The sequence below is a fragment of the Gymnogyps californianus genome, chromosome 11, assembly GCF_018139145.2.
Source record: "Gymnogyps californianus isolate 813 chromosome 11, ASM1813914v2, whole genome shotgun sequence".
Classification (NCBI taxonomy): domain Eukaryota; kingdom Metazoa; phylum Chordata; class Aves; order Accipitriformes; family Cathartidae; genus Gymnogyps; species Gymnogyps californianus.
The window spans coordinates 3738638-3761987 of NC_059481.1; the positions used below are offsets into that span (position 1 = coordinate 3738638).

Here is a 23350-nt window from a genome sequence, read left to right on the forward strand (position 1 = left end):
CCACATAAAAATATTGATTGTGGAGGTTTGTCTTAGAGGGAGGGTTTACACTGCAGTATTTAAGTCAGTTCAAAAAGATTTCAAATAGTCAAAATGTGAGGTGCTAAAGTTACATGGAACAGAGGTGGTAAAGCTGACGTTAAATCATTTCAGCTGTTAAAGCTCTGCATTATTTCTGATTCTGCTCTACTTATTAACTAATAATAATACTTTAACAGGAGAAATGTATGGAAGTGAGTACTTTGGTCCAGGACATTGGATTTCACCCAATAACTCTTGCACCAAATTAATAAATTATGATTTAACTAGGATCATATTTTTCTAGGAGATAATCAGGTTTGATTTAAAAACTTCAAATGATTGAGAGTCTACTATATCCTAAGTATATTATGCTCATCATTAATTACTCTTGGCATTGGAAAAAATCATTTTATTCTTACCTGAACTCATCCAGTTTCAGCTTCCAAATATCAGCTGTTACTGTGCATTATCAGAAATCTTCTTCCCATTTAGGTACTTCCACACTGTGATCCCATCGTATTTTTACTTTTCCCAGCATAAACTAAATTGAACTTCTGTAGTGTCTCCTGGTGAGGCAGGTTTCTCTGACCTAGTATCTTCTGTTTTACAAGTCTTCCAGTTTGCCAAATGTCCTGTGTAAAGGGGAGCGGCAGCGCAGGACAGCGGTTTTGGTCTTGCATCTGTCCTGGAATGTTGCATGCAGAAACCAAAAGCTGTTACTAATTGATGCTCGCTTTAATTCACTCTGTGTTACTTTGTATTACCCACTGACTTGTATAAATAAATCAGAGATTTTTCCCCTAATTTGGTTTTATTTCAGAAGAATACAGTTTACATTATCTGACTACTTTAATCAGTTAAACAAAACCCAGCACAGTAACAGCACAGGTCAATTGGCCTTTTCATGTATTTCTTTGTTGACCATGTTAGGTACGATGAGGCATATGTGTAAATGACTTTTTTTTAGCTGTGTGTATTTTTTCTGTACCAAATGTCAGATAATGAGATTAAAACATTATTTTGAACTTTCTATTTAGTCTGCTAATTTTTGAATTTGCCAGACATACTTGTATCATTGGGTGAGTGCTTCTGAAGGTGCCACAGATGCCAAACTCTGATAAAATCCACCCTATCTTGTTAATGAACGCACAAACAGTTGTTCCCCATCTGCTGCCCCTGTCTGAAAGGTTAGGAAGCCCTTCCTTCTTGATCACAAAGGACATAATTATTGTCTGTAGAGGAGTCAAGTACAAAGACAGTTCATCCAGTCTGACCGCTACTACACTGCAGGCCACCAAAGATTAACAGCTGCTTCTCCTTTGATTAGGTTAGGTAATAACAGTTACTTTAGTTAATAATTGGATGGATTCCCAGGCCATGTAATTCAGGTTTAGGCTGTCATTTTTTGCTGGCATGTAGCTGAGCTGTATTATTGGAACGGAGCCTGTAATCCTATTAGTCAGTTGTCACTCAAGCCATAGGAGAGCAGAGAAGAGGAATTCAAATCCATTAAGGTGTTGTAACAGGTAGGTAAATAAGTCAGCCACGCTAGCCTAGTGTGCAGGGAGCCTTCTTGATCGTTTCTCATAATTAAAAAAAAAAAAGGATTAATTTTAAGTTTCTTAAAATGTTTAGTTCATAATTAATCCATAAAATGGTTACATGATTTGTTTAATTTGTTGTTATTTCTGTTTACTTTGCCACACATGCATTAGTGTTCACACGCGCTCTGCTAAAGTTACTTGATTCATGCACAGTTCTGCTGAAATTAGTTGCTGTGTGCTCTAAATGACAAATTTATAATGGTCCAAAGATTAAGAATACATACTTAATATCACATCAGCTGTGTTGGTTTTCCTCCTGTACAAACAAGACCACTGTATTTCACAATGATACAGACTTGAGAGGGATAAAGAAAACGAGGGTTTTTTTTCTTGTATTGGTTTTGGGTGCTACATCTGCTGTTCTGAAGACTATGTCTCTGTTACTATTTTTGTAATGATTAAGACATATCTAGGTGGCATCCCCAAGGTTTTTGTGCCTCCTCCTCTCTCTGTTAAGAAATGCATAGATGACAGTAATAATCGTTTTTGCCTACATGTTCATTTGTCCTTGCTCTCCTGCATGACCAGGTAACTTCAGAGCTTTGAAATCCTTTTGTACTTAGAAATCAGATTGTTTAAAAATGTTATTTGAAGTAGTTGTGAATTTCTGAAAATACATATGAGCAAGTCAAATTTTCACACACTGTTTGAAAACCAGATGTATATATATTTTCTTTTGTTCAACAAACATGAATCCCGTTACATCAATTGCCTTTGCTGAATAACCTTCCCAATCTAAATATGCAGCCACTCAAAGAACAGTTTCTATAGTGAAATTATGAAACGGGTTTCATAAACATCTAGCTGAGTAATTTGGGAGACTAATTTAGAAGTCTGGAGGATTTTTTCAAGCAGCAAAAACGTGCCATACTGGTTTATGCCCTTTCCAAATAGGGATTTAATATTTACTCCCTAGATCTGTCGTTTTTCATACTCACATGGTGCCTGATCTACTGAGTGCCTTGGGAGTTACCAGAGTAAAAGTCGTAGTTACCTGAATGGGTCTTTCGTTCTGACACAGATTCAAATGGGGACCAATTTAAATAAGAATATTATGTGAGTAAGGGCTTTGAATAACTTACATGCCTCAGTCTACTTCTTTTGAATTTCTATTATCTTTTAATATGTAACAGCTAATGTAAAGCTTTAGCACTACAGAACATTAAGTGAGTTTGGATCATATTTTGAAGGATATAGGTTAATTTTGGAAAGACAAATTGGATAAGATAGCCTGCTCCCGTATGTTTATGCTTTAAGAAACATTTCTTCAGATGAGTATTTAAATACTTCAAAATTTTAAAATTGCCTCAAGTAGGAATTAATTCAGACATATTATTTTAAAACAATTTGTTATTATTTGGCTGCTATACTTCAGAGATAGAATGACAATACTTTTTCAACGTTGGGGAGATCTAATACTGTTCGTTCGTTACACACAGCTCATCTTCCTACCTGAGGTCTCGGATAGCTGAGGAGATTGCCTGTGCATGATTCCTTTTTTCACTGTTTCCTCCGGTACCACAGTCACACAGTATTCACTTTGAAAACATCAGTAATGCACTATTCAAGTGACTCTTCTGCTCCTTTGTGGATAGGGCATGTTTTCCCTTCAGTTCCCATGACCCCCACTGACCCAAGGCCAAGCTCAAGGAGCTGTGCCTGAACCTGGGATTCCTGATAGCAGGACGCTTGCGTGGTGACCAAGGTCATTCACAAGCACTGTATACCAGCAGCCTGATTACTTTGGTAATCAACATTGCCTTTCAATAAATGGGTTAAAAGCTCTTGGAGTTCTCCATCTTAAAAGAATCCTGGGAGATAAATATATTAAATATCATGCCAGAAGTAGTGTATTCCTAATCCCTAAGCGGCAGTTTTATAGACCTTTGTAAGCACAGTGAACAAATAACTGTGCTCATGTGTCTTTCCCAACTTTACTGCTGGTTTGTTTCTTCCGTTTATTTAAGGTTTTTCCCCCTCTCTCTTCCGTGCACATAGTTAGGGATTTATTTCCCTGATGGCTAAGCATCAAAATGCTGATTAATTTTTATAAGTAATCTAGAGAGGAGATTAATAGGACATAAAGCTAAATCATATAAAACTGGGAGAAATTTCAAAGTCACTTCTGCTTGATAGAAAACTGTAGTAGTAAAGGAAGTTCTTTAAAATGTAAATTTGTATTTTGCAAAGTATACTTGTATTTTAGCAAAATATTGGACAAAAGTGAAACAGGCACTCCGAAAAAAGTCTGCCTATAAAAGAAGTGATGCTGAAAAGAAGTGATACTCCAGATTGAAGTGGAAGGAAACCATGTAGGAAATCAAACAGCTTCAAAAGATTAATATTCTTTTTAAATAGACACATTAAGATCTCCTCTTAGAATAGGGAGACAATATAGCTTCTTTCAGTGTGGCCTGCTGACTGATGGGGGGGTGGGGGGGCGGAAGTTCCTTTCTGGACACTTCATTACTGGGTATTTATGGAGAAAAGAGGAGTTCTGGAAAAAAAAATCACAGATAAGAAAAGTTTACATGAAAAAAATAAAAGAAAAGGATGAGTTTAGCATTAATGAATATATAAAGTTGAGAAATAAGCCAAGTAGGAAAATGTAACAGTGTACAATTTCAAGAATGGAGTAATTACTAAGGGGAGAAACAAAATGAGTGCAATAAAATGGGATATAACTCAGAGTAATGGAATGAAATAGAGAAAGGGCATATTTGGTCTAAATGACAGGAAAGACTTCTTTGTCACGAGAGCTAATAGGTTGTGGCATAATCTCCCATGAGAAATAGGGAAAGTGAGAAGTGGGAAGTGCTTGGCACATTCAAAACTGGAGTAGCACTAACAAATATGCTGTAGCAAATAAATCAGCAGCGTCACATAAATGTCTCTCTTGTGTGTGTGCTGCGATGCCGGCATGCCAGTCATATGCAGAAATCCTCATGCACATTTGTCTACACTGGTTATGCGTGTATGTTGATTACCACGGAAAATGGACACTTGAAATAACAAAATCTCTCTTACACTTGTGAAGTTTTAAGCTGAAGTGAAAATTGATAGGTTAGAAAGGCCCTGGGCTTTGACTGGGGGGTGCTGAACCGCTCTGCAGCACTGGTGGAGCAGGGGAGGAAGAGGAGAAAGTTTGAGAACTGTGGCCGTAAGCCAAGGTGCTCAAATAATATTATCTGATTTGTGGCAGGACTATTTCTTTGCTGTTTGGCTGTCTTTTTCCTTACGGCTCTATCAGGAGGTTGGTGGGAAAGCATTGCAGGGGAGGCAGTGCTTACCGCGGGTTTATCCCAGTCACACTGCAGGCTGGACGTATCGTGTTGTATCAGAGGTCCCCAACCGAGGGTTGCTTAAGGAAGCTTTTTTGTTGTTGCTTAGAGTTTTTCTGAGTTGGAAGGGAGGGAGAGGAAGTAAAGGAGGAATATATGAGTGAAACTCAAAAATAACTCTTCAGTTAAGGCACACTTACTGGGCTAACTGGACTAAAATTGACAGCTAGAAATTACATTTGTCAATTAGCCTGTAGGAAATCAGTGGTTGATTATCTTAACTGCTTGGTGACTTGGCACACAGATTTCCATTCATTTGAAGCTAGTCATTCCTTTGAAGGTAAACCTTTTGGCTGTCTGAAAATCTTCATGCAGTTCATATTAATTGTGGAAAATGTTTTTGAATATCTGACTTCTCTGTTTGAACAGTTTTTCTGGAGCTTGAAACTTAAATACAATATAGAAGTTTGCTTGAAAGAAACTTAATGGAGAGAAAGTTGCATGTTTTTTTAAAAAAAGTAAGATAGATACTTCTGTATTTACATATTAATGTCTAATTCTCACAGGGAAAAATGTTTCCCTTCTAAATCATCTTGCTCGATTACATTGCTAATTGTTCAAAGAAAGATTTTATTGCCAGAGTCACTAAGAGTTGTTTCTGTTATACAGTCTGTTATAGTACAATACATTCTTTACAGACTAATAATGATTGTATTTATAGAGCACTCCCGATTTTTTCCCACATGCCGAGTGCTTGCAGCACTGGGGGGGGGGGGGGGGGGGGCGGGGGGGGGGCGGGGAAGAAACTATTTCTTACTAACTAGAATATTCTCATAATTGACAAAATCAAGATGATTAAATACAAACTGCTGATAAAGTTATACAAAATTAGCAACTTAAAACATCTTACTTGCTTTATTTTGAACAGTAGGAGATAAAACCAAGTTTGCAGGAAAGGAAAAGGGTGTGAGTAAGTTCTAAAATACTGGACCTGCTCCAGCAAAAACAGTCATTTGCAAACTGTAAGAATAATGGTAGGATGGTATTTAAGTGCAAAATTCTGCTAAGTGGAAGTTCAAAGAGGACACCTAGAATAAATAAAAGCTAATCTAGAAAGCTAGGAACACATACAAGACTGGTTTAAGTTGAATCTTTCAATTTATAACCAACAACATAGCATAATGAATGCAAAGCAAGCTGGATGTGAATGTCGTACCTCGAAGCTAAAAATGTTAATTCATTCTGCTACATTTTGAATAAGCTGCAAGCAGTGAATTAGACAAAGGACCTGGGAGGGTAATAAGTTGGAGTTGCCAGAGATAAACTACACCAATCATCTAGGTGACATTTTCAAACTTTACCTCTGTAGTTTCCCATAACTGAAGCACTACCAAAAATCACATCCAGACTTTTAACCTGATTCTTAAACTCCAGGCAATTAATTTGAGGAGACAGAACAGCTAACCAACTTGTATCCTCAACAGCATCTGTCAGGCAACATTTCTGTGTTCCCAAGATTAAAGATAAAGTAAGACATCTGACTGGTGACACTGTCAGACTTTCTTCCAGATCAGCAACTTAACTTAAGGGGTCCATGTTCTGTGAAATATGTAACCAGGTATCATCAACGTAATTATGGTACTCATGTTTTAAAGTGATCTGCCTAAGCTATTTTATGCATACAATGAACAAATCAGGGAACAGGCCTGGAGGCTGTCTCCTTTTGGAAAAGTTTGTAAAAAAGGAGGAAGTACCCATCTAGAGATTGTCTATACTCTTTAAATCATATGCAAAGCAATAAAGTATAGCTACAAAGATAACAGCAACAGATCAAGATTAACTTTATTAAAATCCCTATAACAGTATGTCATTACAGAAAATACGATATTCAACTGTATTACCTATATAGTATTTGATATGTATATATGATCTTTGAAAAAAAATAGCACCTGAGAATTTCAGCTCCTGCTCTAGAGAATACTCTTCCCTGTGCACTGGCAGTGAAATGCTCTTTTTCAAAAGTGTTCAACATGATAAGTATATGTATTAAGGATTTTCTACGTTGACGAAACTCAGGACAATTGTCTATCAGGCCTATCTTTTATGTAGGAGTTTCTTTAATTTCTGTTGGTTCTCTTCTGTGTTTGTGTTTATCTAGAACACAGCAGATCAAATAGCATTTCGGGCTGCAGGAGGACTGACTGCCCTTGAAAACATTCTTCAGGCGGTGACTTCTCCCACCAATCTGAATGCGGTTTCACGGATTCCTTTTAAGTAAGTATGATCGGTCCTTCATTTGCCACTTAAAATCACTAGAATATTTATTTCACATCTGCTGCTTCACTGCTTCTTCTTCTCATAGTCCAGTGTTGAGCTTCAAAGAAAAAAATTGTGCTGTACTCTATGCTGCCATGGAAGGTGAAAGACATTTCCACTCAACCTCTGGTTTTCTAACTTGGTGATTTTATTTCTAGCTATGATATGTTTGAGCAGTGGCATCCGTAATTGTACAAAATGAGAAGACTGTATTAAACAGAAGAAGAGGTACATATCTTTTGAAGTTAGTCTGTAAAGATCTCTAGTGGGAAGTGGGGGAATTTTTTAAAGGGTTGTAATTCACTGGAGTCTGCTTTTAAAATGAAACAGTTGTAAGATACTGCTAGCTGAAAGGGCTTCTACAAACAGGTAAATCAAAATTCTTGTGGATTAGAGGAATTCCTCTTTATAGCATGTAAGAATAGAAGGGTTTAGATGTCTAATCCCTAAAAAAAAGATGGTGACTAAACAGAATGCCTGCAAAAACTGATAACTCAAAAGCATGCTTTTTTCCCTAATCTCTAACTGTAATTTTTATCCATTCAAAAGCACATATGTGCTTTCAGAGCAGAGCTAGGCATGGTTGTAGTACAAGAGGAACCAAGCCCAGGATATTGTGTTGTGTACTATTGTCATCATTTGTTTGTAGATACATTTTAATATTGTAATAATTGGAATTTAAGCACTACGTTGTGAGGGTTCGGATTAAAACTGTCCATTAATATGTTACAGGACAGATATGAAGTACTGGGCAAGAACAGCAAGGAAAAAACGTGCTTTTAGTATCTTAACTTTGCTCTTCAAAGAGAATAAAATTCCTACCTTCCCACTAAGTTATGCAGAATGCACTTGCTGCAAGTCCAGCCAGCACCACTGATGAGCAATCCGGAATTGATCCTATGGTGAGCAACTCACCAGCAGCCTTTGGACTTGTTAATTTGCAGAGGCTCTGATTTTGAGTTACCCTCAGCAATGTGGGATAAACTTTGCAAGGGAAAGGGCTGCATTGTGTGGCCACATAAAGCTTAGCTTAAATTTAGCTTTAAATTCTTAGAATGTGCATCTTCTGTACCTCTTCGGTTTTTGTTCTTTCATTTTAGGAATAGTCTCACTTTGGCAACCTTTGTTGAGAAGGTTTGAGAATATTGTGTTTGTTACTGAAAACGTTTTGTTTGAAGTTGGTTAGACAGTATGAGGATGTATTAGTTCTCAAAGGAACTTGTGTGCTGGTAAATAAAGCCCCATGTCAGCTACATGTGTGTAACAGAAAAAAAATCCAAGGAGATTTATCAGAGGTTCTCCTCTCTATGACAGTTACTATCTGTCTCATACCTGTTTCAGACCAGTATAACTGGTTTCTCAGATTCCTGAGCCTATTCGTGGCTGAATTATAAAAAGAATTTTTAAACCTTTCAAAAATTCTTTAAGCGTTGTTTTATTAACACAAGTTTTCGACTCTCTGTATTTCCAAAAGAAATACCAAGGCAGAAAAGAGATTAATATGAACTATTTTGACAGCTTCATATGTTAAAAAAAATCTACTGAAGAACTTAGCTCCACTACTGAAATACAGCGTTTCATTCAACTCTACAGCAAATTGCAGTCTCCAGTTTATAGGCATCTGAAAGTATTGTAGTTTGGAAGTTATACATCAGGTTGCATGTAATTTAACACAGAATTTTGCTTTCTAAAGCTAACTGCTCTTGCAGTTTTTTTCTGCAAGAGTCGAAGTGCTTCAGTCTAACTTACAAAGTCTAGAGTCTGCTAGAAGTGTCTCGGTGAACCTCGTGTTGCTGCATGTGATGCAGAGCCTCCTCTATTGTTATTTCTGTGGTGGTCTTTCTGCTAGAGAAGAACATATTTTGTGCAGAATCTGCAGCTCAGCTGTCAAGAGCAAGCAATAGTTCCAGAAGGTGGGACTTTCTATGAGCAGTTTGAAACAGGCACAAATGTGGCTAGTTTAGAGAAACCATGTTAATGCGTATGGTCTCACTGAAAGTATTTAAGAAATTCTTCAAATGTGTTGCTTTAAGTACAGAATGTTTGAGAGAGTTTCAAAACCAAGGATAATCATAGAATATATTTAGTTCTTTAAATGAGGAAGAAAATTTGTATCACATTTCCCATTTAATTTTTGAAATGAGTTTGAAATTCTTTTTCTTTCTTTTGTGCAAATATAATTTACATCCTGACATCTTAAACTTTGAATCTAGCGAAGCAGCAGTTTTCTCTGTTTAAAGACAAAGCAAAGCCCTGTGGAAAGAAGTTGAATTAAGACCTTTCATTAATTGCCCTCCAGTCTTCCCCTAGCCAAATATGCTTTGCTAAAGGACACTACTGTACTTAAAGATTGTTTGTGTGTTCTTGTAATGTTTAACCATTTGTACTCATCTTAAATTGGGAATTTGTCTGTTGTTTTGTGATGAGGATAAGCTATTTACAAGTAGGTGAGGAGATTACACGGGCTATTATCTACATCTCTCTTTCTCCAAAATCCTGGCAGTATGGTACAGCTCAGAACTTTAATCTCATGTCTACAAGATAAAGCTTTATTATCAGAAGATTTAACAATATGCCTGTTGTTTTGTACTACTTAGTCCAGATTGGTAGTTAGACCAGCAGGACGGCAAATGCTGTGAAAAAGATGTGACATTTATGAGACAGATGATCCATTTGCTGTTGGGGCAATTTTTCTCCCCTTCAAATAAATCACTGAAAAAGGAAAAGAGAAAGCAGTGGATTATAGTAAGTTTTATTATTGGTGTTAACATAAAAATTAGTGTCCAGCCGCGTTATTTCTTAAAGTAGCATTTTGTAATTTTCCTGAGTTTGTTCAGTTCTCCACAAAATAAGACATATTCAGCAGAATTTCAAAAGGTTTCAGAGTCTTATGGTATTTTTCTTACACTTCTACTGGGAGCTGCACAGCAAAACAATTTAATGACTTAAGATCAAGACCAGAAGATGCGTCTCGTCCCGTGTTGCCTTGCATATTTGCTGTGGGCAACTCATTTAGCCCCTTTGTGCCATGACATGTTACTGGCCTTGAAAATTGAAACAAATCTGCTAACAAATGAGGTTTGTAGGGTTTGTTTAGTTAACATTTGTGAAATACTTTGAGTTCCTTGGGTGACCAGCATTTTTAAATAGAAATTAGCAGTAGTTGTGTAAGGAACAAAGGAGGACTTTTGTTACAAGTTAAGACATGATTAAAGTCGGTTTTATTACAATATATCTTCTCTATTCATACAATTTCTTGCATCATTTACTTAAAGCAATTATTACCAGGATAAAAAAGCTCAAACCATAATTATATACATAAAAAGCAGAAAATAGTGCCCGCATAATATTATGGATGGCATTGATACAGATTACTTTTTTCAGTAAGAACTGTTTTGAGCTGAGAACTGATTTTATAGCTTGTTCTTTGTAATTTTTGCTTGGTTTTATGAGCATACGTTTCTTAAGCTGCACTGTTACTGTTCATCCAGTTCTATAGGATTGTTCACGAATTTTTTTACGTAAAGTGCAAAACAAGCTTTCTTATTTTCTTGTAAGCTTATTCCCTCTAGAGAAACATTCATTGAAAACTAGCAGTTGGTACAAGGACATAAAGGTACTCTAAAGAGAATGACCACTGTGCAAGTTCAACATCTGAAACCTGCAGCATCTGTCTCTTTCCATGATGTATTCTTGCGGTCTGTCTCAGAGCTGAATTTCAAGCTCTCAGAGCTCAAGAATAAAGCAATGTAGCCCTCCTGTGCAACATAGGAACAAGTTTTATTATTGAAAGGAACTCTGTGAAATGTTACGAAACTTCTGGATTGAGAGCCAGATCTCGCAGTGAAACAATTGGTAAGCCAGGGACTGGAGAATTTCTGTAGAAGACTTTCAAATTCTATCACACCTGTAAATGTTGGGGTAAATTAATTGTTTGATTGTCACTTGTCATGCAGTAGTTTATTCATAAGTACAGTAACATTTCAGAATGAAACTCCGATCTGTTTTTGGAAGTGTCTTGAAGGAGAATTGATGCTGAGTTTTGTTTTCTCTCTGTTAATAGAGACTAGACTTCAGCTGGAGCCCATTTTTTAATTGGATATCATTAAATAATGTAAAACAGACAAAATAGTAATTGATTATGAATCTTAGAGGGTTCCTGATTGTGTAGTAGGCCCCATGAGTGAAGTATAAGGGCCTGTATAGTCTTCAAGAGTTGAAATTGGTATTTTTACCTTAAAATCAATTTTTTTTGTTGTTCTTTCAATCTGTATTCTTACCTTGGTGGTTCTTTAACCATTCCACTCTACAGCCGTGCTGTGCACTGTTTTTCAGTAATAGCTCACCTCCCACTTCTCGACTCAGCTTTTAAATACCAATACTGATCACTTTCTTTCCCCATCGGCGTGCTGCATAATATTCAAACTGGTTAAAAATGAGTAGTTCACTACCGAATTAACACATCCTAAATTTGATAATGTTTAGTTTCGTATTATTTCACTGCCAAAGGTAGCTTTTTGGGTTATTTTCTTCATTGATAATCAAAGTACATTAATTTATAATCTTCAGAAGTTGAAAGTAATGTGAAAAAGCTTTACACTTGAAACAGGTTAATTGTTATATGTTGATGATCCCCTGATTTTTATAAAGCAAAAGTTGTGAGTTCTTGCCTACGTATCCTGGTGCACTATGGTGGATTAGTTTTGTGTGGTTGGATACTGTTGCTACCTCAGTATTTTGAGTAAAAGTTACAGTTTGTCAACTTGTTTATATCAGGCAAACTGAGGAAAGTGAAGATGTGCTAGCATAAAAGGCAATAACGTACGTACATACAAACTGTTGAGATCTAGCTTGAAAATGTTGATCCAAATGAATCCTCTTCCTGTTTCTTTGTACTCATGTAAAATAAATATAACATACAGATGCATATTTTTGTCTAGTTGAAAGACAGATTTCTTTTTTGGATCAAAGTTTGTGTACCATAATGAGTGTTTTTATAATTGGATTTACTCTAGAGGAAAGCCTTATATCAGAGGGCAGACTTACTGTGTGGTTTGAGTGTACATGCTGTCTAGCATAGCTTTAAAGCTGATTTGCGGGTGTGATACAAAGTTGAGAGCAACATCAGTAATCAATAAACAGCTGCTTTACATGAGGCTCATACGTCACTGTTTCAACTGATTTTAATATCTCTTGAGATAAAAGTTTTGGAATTAAAAGCAGTTAGAGCTTCCAACAGGGAAAAAAATGGTAAGAAATGTATTGAGTTTTTCACCCCAGAGAGTTTAACTGGTGGTTAAATAAAGTTCTGGCTTGACATTCGCAGCACTGCGCTTGTCTGAGAGGTCTTGTGCAGAAATGGTGACAGTTGACAGCTGTTGTTCCCTTAATAAGATTAAAGTAAAGAAATTAGTTGTCCTGTCTTTAATCTGCCATTTAACACTGCGAACCACCTGGGGACGGCTTCTGTGCTGACACTTCCAATTTTGAATTAAAAAAAAAAATTGTGGAACTGAATCACAGTTTAGAGCGTTCTGTGATTGGACTGTATTTAGATGAACTGTAGTTAGCAAGCTTATGTTATCAATTAAAAGAACCCTCTTTATTGTTGTGAAAAATTAATTTGACATCCATTTGCTTACGCCACCTTTTCAAATGCATTATTTGAGTCTCTGAAAATGCAGGTACTTTTCTGACATGAGATTCAGTTGGGAAATACAAAAGCATGATGCATTATTACAGTGGAATTTGTTCTATATATAAAGTGGGAAGGTTTTGTGTTTTCAAATGTAAAATAAATGATCCTCTTAGGAATTAGGAATCCCATATATCAGAAAACATTGCAGTGAATTAACTAAATCACCTCAGAAGCTCTGAAATGCTGTCAAAATTATAAGTTAACCTACCAAGTTCATATTTGGCACTTTGAGTAAATTATAATGTTTATATTTAAATAGAATTAATCTTTATTTTAGAATAGCTGATAAAATGACAGATGCTGATTTAAAGCATCTTCTTCTCAACTGAAAATAGAAACTACCAACATAGTTTCATATCTCTCTCTCTCCCTGTAAACACACCTAACCAGGGGAATAATCTTCCATGAAAAGTAAAAGTAGGTGCCTAATGAAAATTTTTTTCAGCATTACTGAGGAAAGTGAAATAAATACCTTTATACAGTCAGGATAGGAAAAGAGAATCCTGTTGCAAGGCAGGTTTTAAAAAATGCACGTGAAGCATACTACTAGAATTTTGTATAGGTTTTATCCTTGTAGGGTAATAATTAGGTGAAATAGGTGAAAATTAGCCTGCCTTTGATCAATAAATAATGATTTAATATTGTTTTCATATCATGTGAACTGCAGATTGAAACTGATTTAATTAGGCAGTAGAGTAAAATTAATTACCAGTACAGTAAAATTAATATAACTGGTAATATGGTGATACTCAGAACATTAACAAAGGAAAGGTATAAATGTTCTTTATGTTTTTACAGATCAAACCAAGCAAGGTAATGTTTCTTTTTTAAATTCAAAATTATTTCTCCAGCTGAAGAAAAGACAATGCAGAAATACAAATGAAAAAAAAATTTTACTCTAGATTTTCTGGCCTCTCAGTATTTCCAGCTTTTCTTGGCTTGAGAAATACAATGTATGTATATAAGATGCTTCCATTTCAACGATGGGGAGCCATGCTAAGCAATCAGATGCCACAGCAATGAACACAGCAATCAGTCAAGCAGCCTTCCTTATTATGTAAATAACTTTGTTGTTTCAAAAAATATTTTAGGAGAAAAATAAAGCATAAAACTCAACTCTCTCTTTATGTTGAATTAGTCTGCAGCTTGTTTTGTTAAATACCAGCTTTGATGATTTCTGTACGATAATTTGTTGTTTGTTGCAGTCCCACTTTTGTATGACCTTTTGATAGTGCTCACAATTTATTTTCTTCTATGGAGCTTATTTGAACTTAGTCACGTTTTTTCACATGTCAAAAAAAACCCAACAAAGTAAAAGTTCTTTTCCTTTTGGTTTACTTTAGACAAACAACTTGAATTTGTAGCCATCTTTATTTATTATTGTATATATTTATGATGCATTTGTGTTGTGTGTCTGTGTGCATATTTGTATAGTAACAGTGATAGCTTTTGTAATAAGCAAAGTTCAAGAAATGAATTTTGTGTTTATTCTGAAGTAGTATTATCCATGGTTAGATTTATCTTCTCTGTGAGTATATTCTATAGGACTGGTCCCAGCTTCCCTGCAAATCCTGTTTTGAGAAGAACACTTTAATTGGAGCAGACGGAAATTACTGCACATGATGCAAAGAATAACTGGGCATGTTTTGTACATCTGGAGCTTTCTGTGACTCATTGTGCTTATGATTTTCTGTTCTTACCGTTGCAAACCTGTTCCCGCCAGCCGTAGGTGTAGGTCAGTTGATGCTATCATAGTACTAACTTAACTAACACTAACACTTAAAGCCTCTGTACAGTAGTGGTTCACAATACATCGGTAGAAGCTTTTGGACAGGAATTTCACCTGCTCAGTTTTTCTTGCTCAGTACAAATTACTCGATCCTCTCCATTCCTTGCATTAGTTCACAGGTGCTACACAGTAGCCTCTCTCTAAAGCTGGTCCCCGTATACTGTGAATTACTGTGAATTACTTCATACAGGGTTTTTTTTCTTGAAGGTTGTTCTAGGAAAGGGATCTTAGACCCAAATTACTTGTGTGATATAACTCTAAGCCACAAGAAAAGAATATTACATATCCAAATTATGACATTAGCTGATATTCTATGTAAGTTTTGTTACAAGTTTTGAATACGGTAGAGTCCGGTAGCCATACAGTGCATGACTTCTGATAAGTATGGCTTTACAGTTTTGAAGTTATTAATTATTTAATTGATTTCATGTAAATTTTTAGTTCTGTTTGGAATCCCAAGTTTAAGAAAACAAATGTGAATTGCTGAAAGGTTGTTTTGTGATGTGTTTCCATTTATTTGCTTTTAACTTACTGAAGAAAAAGTAAAATTCTTATTTTTCTTTTTCTTTCCTTCTGATTGTTTAGGTCACTCTGCAATACAGTAAATGCTTACAGCCTCACCTGCAGTAATTGCACAGAAAACTGCACCTATGTTCTTTTTAGTAATAAGATCACTTTTCTAATGGACCTGTTGATACACCAGTTTACGGTACGTAAAGTAGCTATTTTAGATTAGAAATTTTTGTATGCTTCACAAACATACTAGAGTATTTAGAGTATAAGAACACGAGGAGATATATAAGAATAAAGGCTCAAAAGAGTAAGATTCTTTTGTTATATGTATTTGGTAACTGTATCTAGTATACTTCTATACAAACGGATATACTTGCTTCTGCTAATAAAATCTGCAAAAGCATGTGTACCAGGAGCTCTGGTGAGTGGACGGTGTTCTATCTTTAATGTTTTCTGAGGTTTTCTTCTTTAATTCACCCTATAGTAATATTTAAAGTACAGAATATTATGACTTGTCCATGTGTGTTTGATTCTGGTGTGTTTCAGTATTGGGAATATAAGTCAGGTCAATACGTTGCTGTAGTTTGATTTGCTGAAGTGCTTAAATAGCAGGACCCTTTAACTGTGAAAGTTTTAATTTTCCAATGTTTCATTTAATTTGAAATGTCATTAAATATTTTATTTGAAAACTCATTTTTAATTCATAGTGACCTGCTCATCATAAGATATTTAGTCTTGGTTTTCTACTTATAAAATGTGTGTATGTATTTTCATGAGCCAAGCAGTTTGTTAATTGAAAAGTTATGTACATATTTTAAATAATTTAAATGACACTGTTAGAATCAACAAGCCATAGGACTGTTGACGAACACTTTAAAAGGATAGTCCGAAGATCCTTGACACAAAGAAAACCCAAATGCAACCTGTGCATTCTGCTCTAAGTAGCTGCCAGCTCCTTGTTCTTCACCAAATCTTTCCAAGAGGATTCCAGGTATTAGGTTTCAAATATACTTAGTGAAAGGTGCATGTATTGTGCTGGGCCAGTCACAACACTGCTGGCTCTCTGCAGAGCAAGCCAGAGCACAGGCTCTGCGGGTAATTACACAAGAGATGAAATCCTTCAGCACTTTACAAGTGACAAGATTCATTCTCATGCCAAACACCTTCCCTTTTCTCAGTGCAGCACTGTGCAAACGACCTGCACTTTTCCTGAAGAAATACAGAGGGTATTTCTTAGGAAATGTTGGCCACCTAGAGATCAGAGATACTACATAAGAAAAATTTACTATGCTTAGAGCTCTTTTCAGTCTGTTGCCAAATACTACCTTGAATTGCAGCAAAACTGTAATTAAAGCTTGATGTTTCCCATGATCCACAGTGGACTTTTCTTTCCTATGCATAAAATCTCCTATGTTCTCTTCAGGCAAAATTGGCACTTAAACTAGGATATCTTCATAGTTCCATGAAGTACATATTTAAGTAAAAAAAAAATAAACACAGGGCTGCTTTTCTAACCCTGATTTTTCTCTCTTGAAAAGATAATAAATCAGATCAAGTTTGAATTTTTCTTTTTTACAAAAAAGAAATGGAGAAATGGAGAGCACTTTTTTAATTGGATCAAGCTCTGAATACCAAAATATTAAAAGACACCCATCCAAAGAATATAACTGCCTCCAGTATTCCCAGTTTGGTGAGCTGTATGATGCTGCCTTTGTTGTGTGTATTTCCACTTACTGTTGGAAAATAAACCCAAAGTAATGCCAGGAGTAATGTATGAGAAGGTATATTTGCAAGGTTTTAACAAATTGTTAAACAAGTCTGCCAATATTTGCTGAATACAGAAACAAAAAGAATCCGGTTTTGTGAAACCTTTAAATATATTCTTGAATACAGCCAGTATGAATCTTATTTCCAACCAATTTAATGTGGTTTTAGTTTTGTTTTTATTCATCAGTTGAATGCAATGTCAGCTTCACTTTTGATAAAACTCAGAGCTATACATTTTAAAGAATAAAATTTAATCACTTCTCATTGGTGAGAGAACGTTCATTTTTCTTTACACAGGTGTAATATTTTTCTCCTCAAAATATTACGTGAAGAATTATAAAAAAAGAAAAATATTTTTTCTCCAATGAAAGTTTGGGTACCAATGGGAAATGGTAGAACAACAAATGGACTGTGTTTCTTATTTTTTTTGTGACATCCAGCCTGCCCAGGTTAATTGTTAAAAATGTCCTGTTTAGAGCTTCCTTTATCTTATACCTAAACAGACTGGTAGGAAACCTTCTGTAGACTTTACTAACCACTTTACCTTTCTTAGCCTCTTTAGCTCAGGTAATGCCTAAGTCGGTGTCTGTTGAGGTCAGTCATAGTGTGTTTCCTGATTTCAATGGTTAATGGATCAAACCTTCCCACCTACATTTATAGAAGTCTTGTGCTCAAGTTGTAACTTCATTTATCTACAGACTGCTATCTCTGCTCTTCTTTGTCTACTGTACCTAGAAGATAGTTGCAAAATAATGAGAACTTTTCTAATTGTATATTTTGGAAGGTTTCACACTGAGAAAAACAAATAATTACATGCAGCTGTAAGCACGTAAGGATAGTTTTTTATTTTGGGGTTTTTTTCTAGTCAAATGACAGCTGTCATGTACTTTTCCATGAAGAGGTCTGAAAAAGCCATATATATATAAAAACCATACACATCTGTGCCTGCATTTGTAAATAATTTTGTTTCGTAAACAGATTGGGATTTTTTTGGTTTTTCTGGGTATCTGTCCTTTAATGATTTCATGATAAGAAAAGCATGACAGTTTGTTTTCTAACTATATGTTCTCAGATAGATCAAAGGGAAATTTCAAAAAGCTTTTGAGAATAACAAGCTGGTCAAGACCACCTTGTCCAGTAAAAATTCTTAGAAGATTTTGTTCATTCATTCAGGTCTTTCCCATCATAGCATACCTGCTGTTACCAGTTAAAGCATAATGCAAATCACTACTCATTAAGAATTAGAAATTGAGACATTTTTGTTGTTATATTTCTTTGTTCACATAAATATGCAAAATTACATGGATTCTTTCTTGCTTCGTTTTCGAATTGCATACTACATAGAATTGCAAATGACTAGCTTGAGATAGTCACTGCTATGCACTTCATTTATTCATGTGCATTGTTGCTAATATCCTGCACATGCAATAAAATTTTTAGACTGTTTTTCTTTCCGGTTAAGATTAATTGCTAAAGGCTAGAATCAGATTATTTTTATTCCTTTAAGTAGATAATTTTATGTAAACATGCAACATATAGGCTCGATTTCAGAATTGAAAAGCAAAAAAAAAAAAAAAAAAAAAAGTCTTGCCAGTTTCTCCAGCAGTCTGACTTGCCAGAGTTGGTTGCCATTTATAGCTCTGGTTGAAATTTTGAAAATTTCAAACTGGATCACTATGATTTTTTTTTTTTTAAGGCAATTTTTAAATGCATAGTATCTGAAAAGTCTAAATATGTTTTTATGTCAGTGAACATAAAAACGTGAAATAAACGTTGCAATGTAAATAGAGGTCAAACAAATGTAGAGATCAACAGTGAGTTGCTCGTTACATTTTTCTTCTCTGAAATACAGTGCTTAAATCTGGACTATATTGTAGGCAAACGGCATATGAAATACTACTCATGAAGTACAATCACTTTGATTGGGTTTAAGTTAATCTGGCTATCTAGTCACAGTAAAGTAATTTTTCTCCACCAGTTCTTCACTGGAATGTGCTGCCATTTAATCTGGCTGCTTCAAAATGACAGTATACATCCTGTCCCAGTTGCTAGTTTCTTAACTGTTTGTGGTCAGTTTTTTAATCTTCTGTACTGCAACAAGTAAGGCAGCTTGATGTTTGTTTGCACTGATTATGACAAGAATTGTAAAATCAAAGGCGCATACGTGCTTCTCAGCTCTTCTGGTCCATTTTGAAATTACATTCTGTCTCCATAGTGTTCAGCCGTTGTGGCACTGACAGTACTCCTAGCCCCTAAAAATGAGACCATGTGGGGAGTTTCTACCTTCCAGGTCACTAAGAGACTGAAAAAAACTGCTCTCCCTCTGGTTTCGGTTCTAGTTGGAGACCTGAGGACCAGCACCTGGAAGTATTAAGGCTGGCAAAAAAAGTCCCTCAGTTAGATGTCAGCTCTGTGGATCAGGTCATTTCTAATGCAATTCAGTCAGTGTTGGCAATGTAAAAAAGCACAGAAGCTTCATGTCTTTTTCTTTCTTTTTAATAATGTAACTTTTAAAAGACCAAAAACTTACATTTTGTTTATTTGCTTCCGTAGGAAGCCAGTGTGTTAATCCTGTGGTAAATCTTGAAAATAGGGCTGGGGTAGGAGAAATAGTGACATATTAAAGTACTTAAGGGTAGGGAATTTAGAAAGTGGAACCTTCATCTGCACCATCTTAAGCCCGTAGACTTCCTGGGCCATTTCTGTTTCTTCAGTTCACTAGTTACTACATAGAAAGTCTGATATCCTATAGGTACTATTTTGAAAGTATATGTTCTCCAGAGTGTTTTTGAGGCAAGCCCAATGACTTACACGTGCAAAAAGCACAAAATCACCACTGTTAATGGGAGAAGAATACAACATAAGTGACGAAATGAGCAGAAATTAGGTGCTTCAGAAGGTTTGAAGACTTTCCATTTACGTTTAGCAGCTCTATATTTAAAATTCTTTGTGGCTGTGAAGGATTATGCTTTTTACGAGAAAAATAAAAACATAAATGAGTTTTCAGTGACAGCTCTACGTTGCTAACTGGAAACTGTTTGGGTTTTTTTTTTTTGTTAGCACAGAAAAAAAACGTGCTCTGATATGCAGAGGTACTTTTGGTGACATGAGTCAGAATGGAGTAACATTTTCAGCTATATTAAGTGTGTGCCTAAGTGCTTTACTGGATTGGGGCCATATTGTTCAGCATCTTGCAGCATTAAGTCCTAGATGCTGGGCAGAGCTGAAGAGCTTATGGCAGCTCTGCACAAGCAAGGGAATCCCTACACAAGGGGAATTCTCTGCTGAATGGCTTAACAGTTGTATGGAGACTGTACCAGAGCAGAGAATCTGGTTATCAGAGCGTTCTGGTTCAAGAACTGATTTTAAAAAAGTAGGCGTCTTGATTAGATCCAGCATCGGCAGTCATCATAAATGCTAAAATAGTGTTGAGGTGTTGGATGTGTCAAATAATTGAACACTAGTTACATTTTTCCTGATTTTCCTTTGTGATTTAAAAATGTTTTATACCAATTAGTTAACAGGTCAGTTTAAGTGTGTAGTCTTACCTGTAGATTTGTGTCAGTTAAACTGTTAAACCTATTAAACCTCAGAAATAAAAATGTGAAATATTTTAACATTTAGTTATCCAAAGCCCATGTTCAATGAACACAATTTCTCTGAATATCATTAACTCCTTGTGTAATCAACAGAAAGAAACCAGAGCTTGAAAGCTTTCATAATTACACTATTAAATCTTAACATTTCCTACCCCCTTGTTTGATATAATAATCAACAAGCGAAGTAATACATCACTTTTGCAAGCACCCCAATTAATTTTGAACATAAATCTCAACACATTTTCACACTATCCCATTAATTACTTCTTCGGTAAAAGAGCTGATCTTTGTCACTCATTTGAGTTCATATAAACAGAAAATACTAAAGGTAGGAATTAAGTTCAAATTTACCCATTTTCTGTAAAACAGTATTTCCTTCTATCTGCTCTTTGACATACACAGTATAAAAAACACATTTGTTCTTACTTTATATTAATACACGCACACACTTTCCCCAAAAATCGAATGTGAAAAATCGGCCCTGGAATAAATAATTGTATTAAGAGAGCCAGACCTATTTATTTTACAAATTAGGAAGAACAATTTTATATTAAAGCATGAACTTGTGTAGCTAAGGGCTATATACTTAGAAAATATAGTTCTCGTATGTACATTCAGCTAGAAGACAAGAATAGACATTGTCTGTTTATAGTACTGTTCATTACAGCAAATGGAAGGCTCTACTGCAAAATATTATGAAGTCTTTTAAGAAATAAGTTATAGATAATTTTTTATCTTAGGTGAAAAAGCAGTGAGTAGCATTTGTTAGCAATTTTTAAAACTTGGTGTTCCTAGTACAAAGTCCCCGCATTTAAATTGATATATACATTGCAAAGCTTAATCCGTTTCGGTAGGCAATTAGAATCATTAGCCATGAATTATTTTAATCAACAGAAGTTACTGGAGCAACATAATATTATTTTTCCTATTGAACTTGAATAAGCAGCTAAAGACTTCTCACTTGCTCACTTGGCTCGTCACCAGAAACAGACTATTACAATGAGTTTTAAGTACCAACACAAGGCTCAGAGCTAATGAATAATAAAGAAATGTGCATGTTGTTCTTTGTCACCAAGTGTTACCAAATCCCTCCTGATACCTATACAGGGAGGAACGATTTTCTGTGACCTCACTTGCGTATACCAAGTGTAAACGATTTTAACCTGGAATGAAAATAAAATTTCAGCCAATATTGATCCCTAATTACAGTGTTGAAAGCCTCAAGCTATCTCATAAAAGTGCCTCCACAGAGGTCTCTTGGTACGTGGAGTCCAGCAGCGTTAAGCACGGGGAATGTACCTAGGAGCCCCGTGTCTCAATTGATGCATCTGTGCTGCCAATATTCTGCCTGTAAAACTGCAGGACTTCCACACACACTTCACTTACTGTTTGATCATAATAGGGCAGAATTTCAGCTGGTTTAAATTATCTTGGACTACAGAAATTAAAAAATAAAATTTAAAAAATTTCAAAAAAATTATACTCTCTGTGAGGATTTCCTTCCAGATCTGTATTCTGCATATAGATTCGTCTTCAGATTTACGTGTTGTACATCTCAACTTCACTGCCTTTTTTAGGAGCGGGCTCTAGTTTAATGGTTTAGAAAAATCAGATTCTGTTCCTCTGAGGTCTGTTCAGAGCAAACTGCAGTTGTGCTTCTGACATGACTGACAGGTGACTGACATCTGATGGACAAGTGGAGTGGTCATCAGGTGATGTTTTATATTGAGACGTTCAGGCCTTATTCATGGGACATGTTTTTCCTGCTGTCCTTAATAGTTAAAATACGAAGGTATCCATAAAAGTGCTCAGACTTTCTCCATGCCTAATTTGAGATTTGTGGGTGGAAAGCATTTCCCATTGCATCTTTTACAACTATATTATTCATGTCATCCTTTACGATGTTCCAGTATGTCAGGTTGTGCCCTAGAATTTGTGCAACTTTTCTGTCTTCTCAGATAGTTCCTTAGTTGTTTTTTGGGGTTGGTTGGTTGGTTGGTTTGGGGTTTTGGGGGGGGAGAGGGGTTTGGATTCTTCTCATCAGATTTGGTCAGCATAGGTGTTTTTTTTAATATGCCTTCCTCCCTCCCTCCCTGGCGGAAATTTCTACTTCAACTGCCTTTCATTTTTTACAAAATCGGGACTCTCTTCGTTTTTGTAGACTTTGGAAGATTTAGCAGTTCTCCTTCTTTTTGAAAAAGAGATGGATAAGAGAAAAATGTCACTCAAAGAAAGATTTGGAGCCTTGCCTTAAGGGTCGTCTTGCCTTTGAGGAGTACTGAGCTCTTTGAAATACTTAGCTACTTTGGGTTAGCTTTAGGAGTAAACTGCTTGACTGAGAAGTTCTGACACTTACTAGGAAAAGATAATTCTCTCGCAGGCTTTTTCAGGTGTGAAGGGGAACCACTGTAATTCATCTGTCTTGATTCACTGAAGGTTGCCTTCTTTCGCTGGCTTAAAACAGCTATGTATTACCCTCTTTGTGTACCTCAGCAGGTAATATAATTTGTTCTGAATTCGGTTATGGAGAAGCTCAACAGCACAAGTGAATACCTCCTTGTAGATTGGACAAATTTTGTATTCCCCAGCATCGTTTGCCATTGTTACCAGATGGCACCTCGTGTGACCTTCCTGTGGGTTGTCTAAATCTACTGCTCAGATACTTCAGTATGCTGTTTCCTAAGGGCAAACTAGTACTGTTCCAGATACAATTATTTTTTTTCTTAGTTATGGTTTGAGTTTTATCACAATCAATCTCGCTT

The 23350-nt window shown here is 35.8% G+C and overlaps 1 protein-coding gene across 2 annotated transcripts in view; it reads left to right on the forward strand.

Moving 5' to 3' along the window:
- Positions 1-23350, forward strand: part of SCAPER (S-phase cyclin A associated protein in the ER) — a 169124-nt gene that overhangs the window by 104881 nt on the left and 40893 nt on the right. For both annotated transcript variants that reach the window (XM_050903319.1, XM_050903320.1), the window contains exons 23-24: positions 7065-7180; positions 15295-15418. In XM_050903319.1, coding sequence (XP_050759276.1) covers positions 7065-7180; positions 15295-15418 — 240 coding nt within the window. The remainder of the gene's footprint in view (positions 1-7064; positions 7181-15294; positions 15419-23350) is intronic.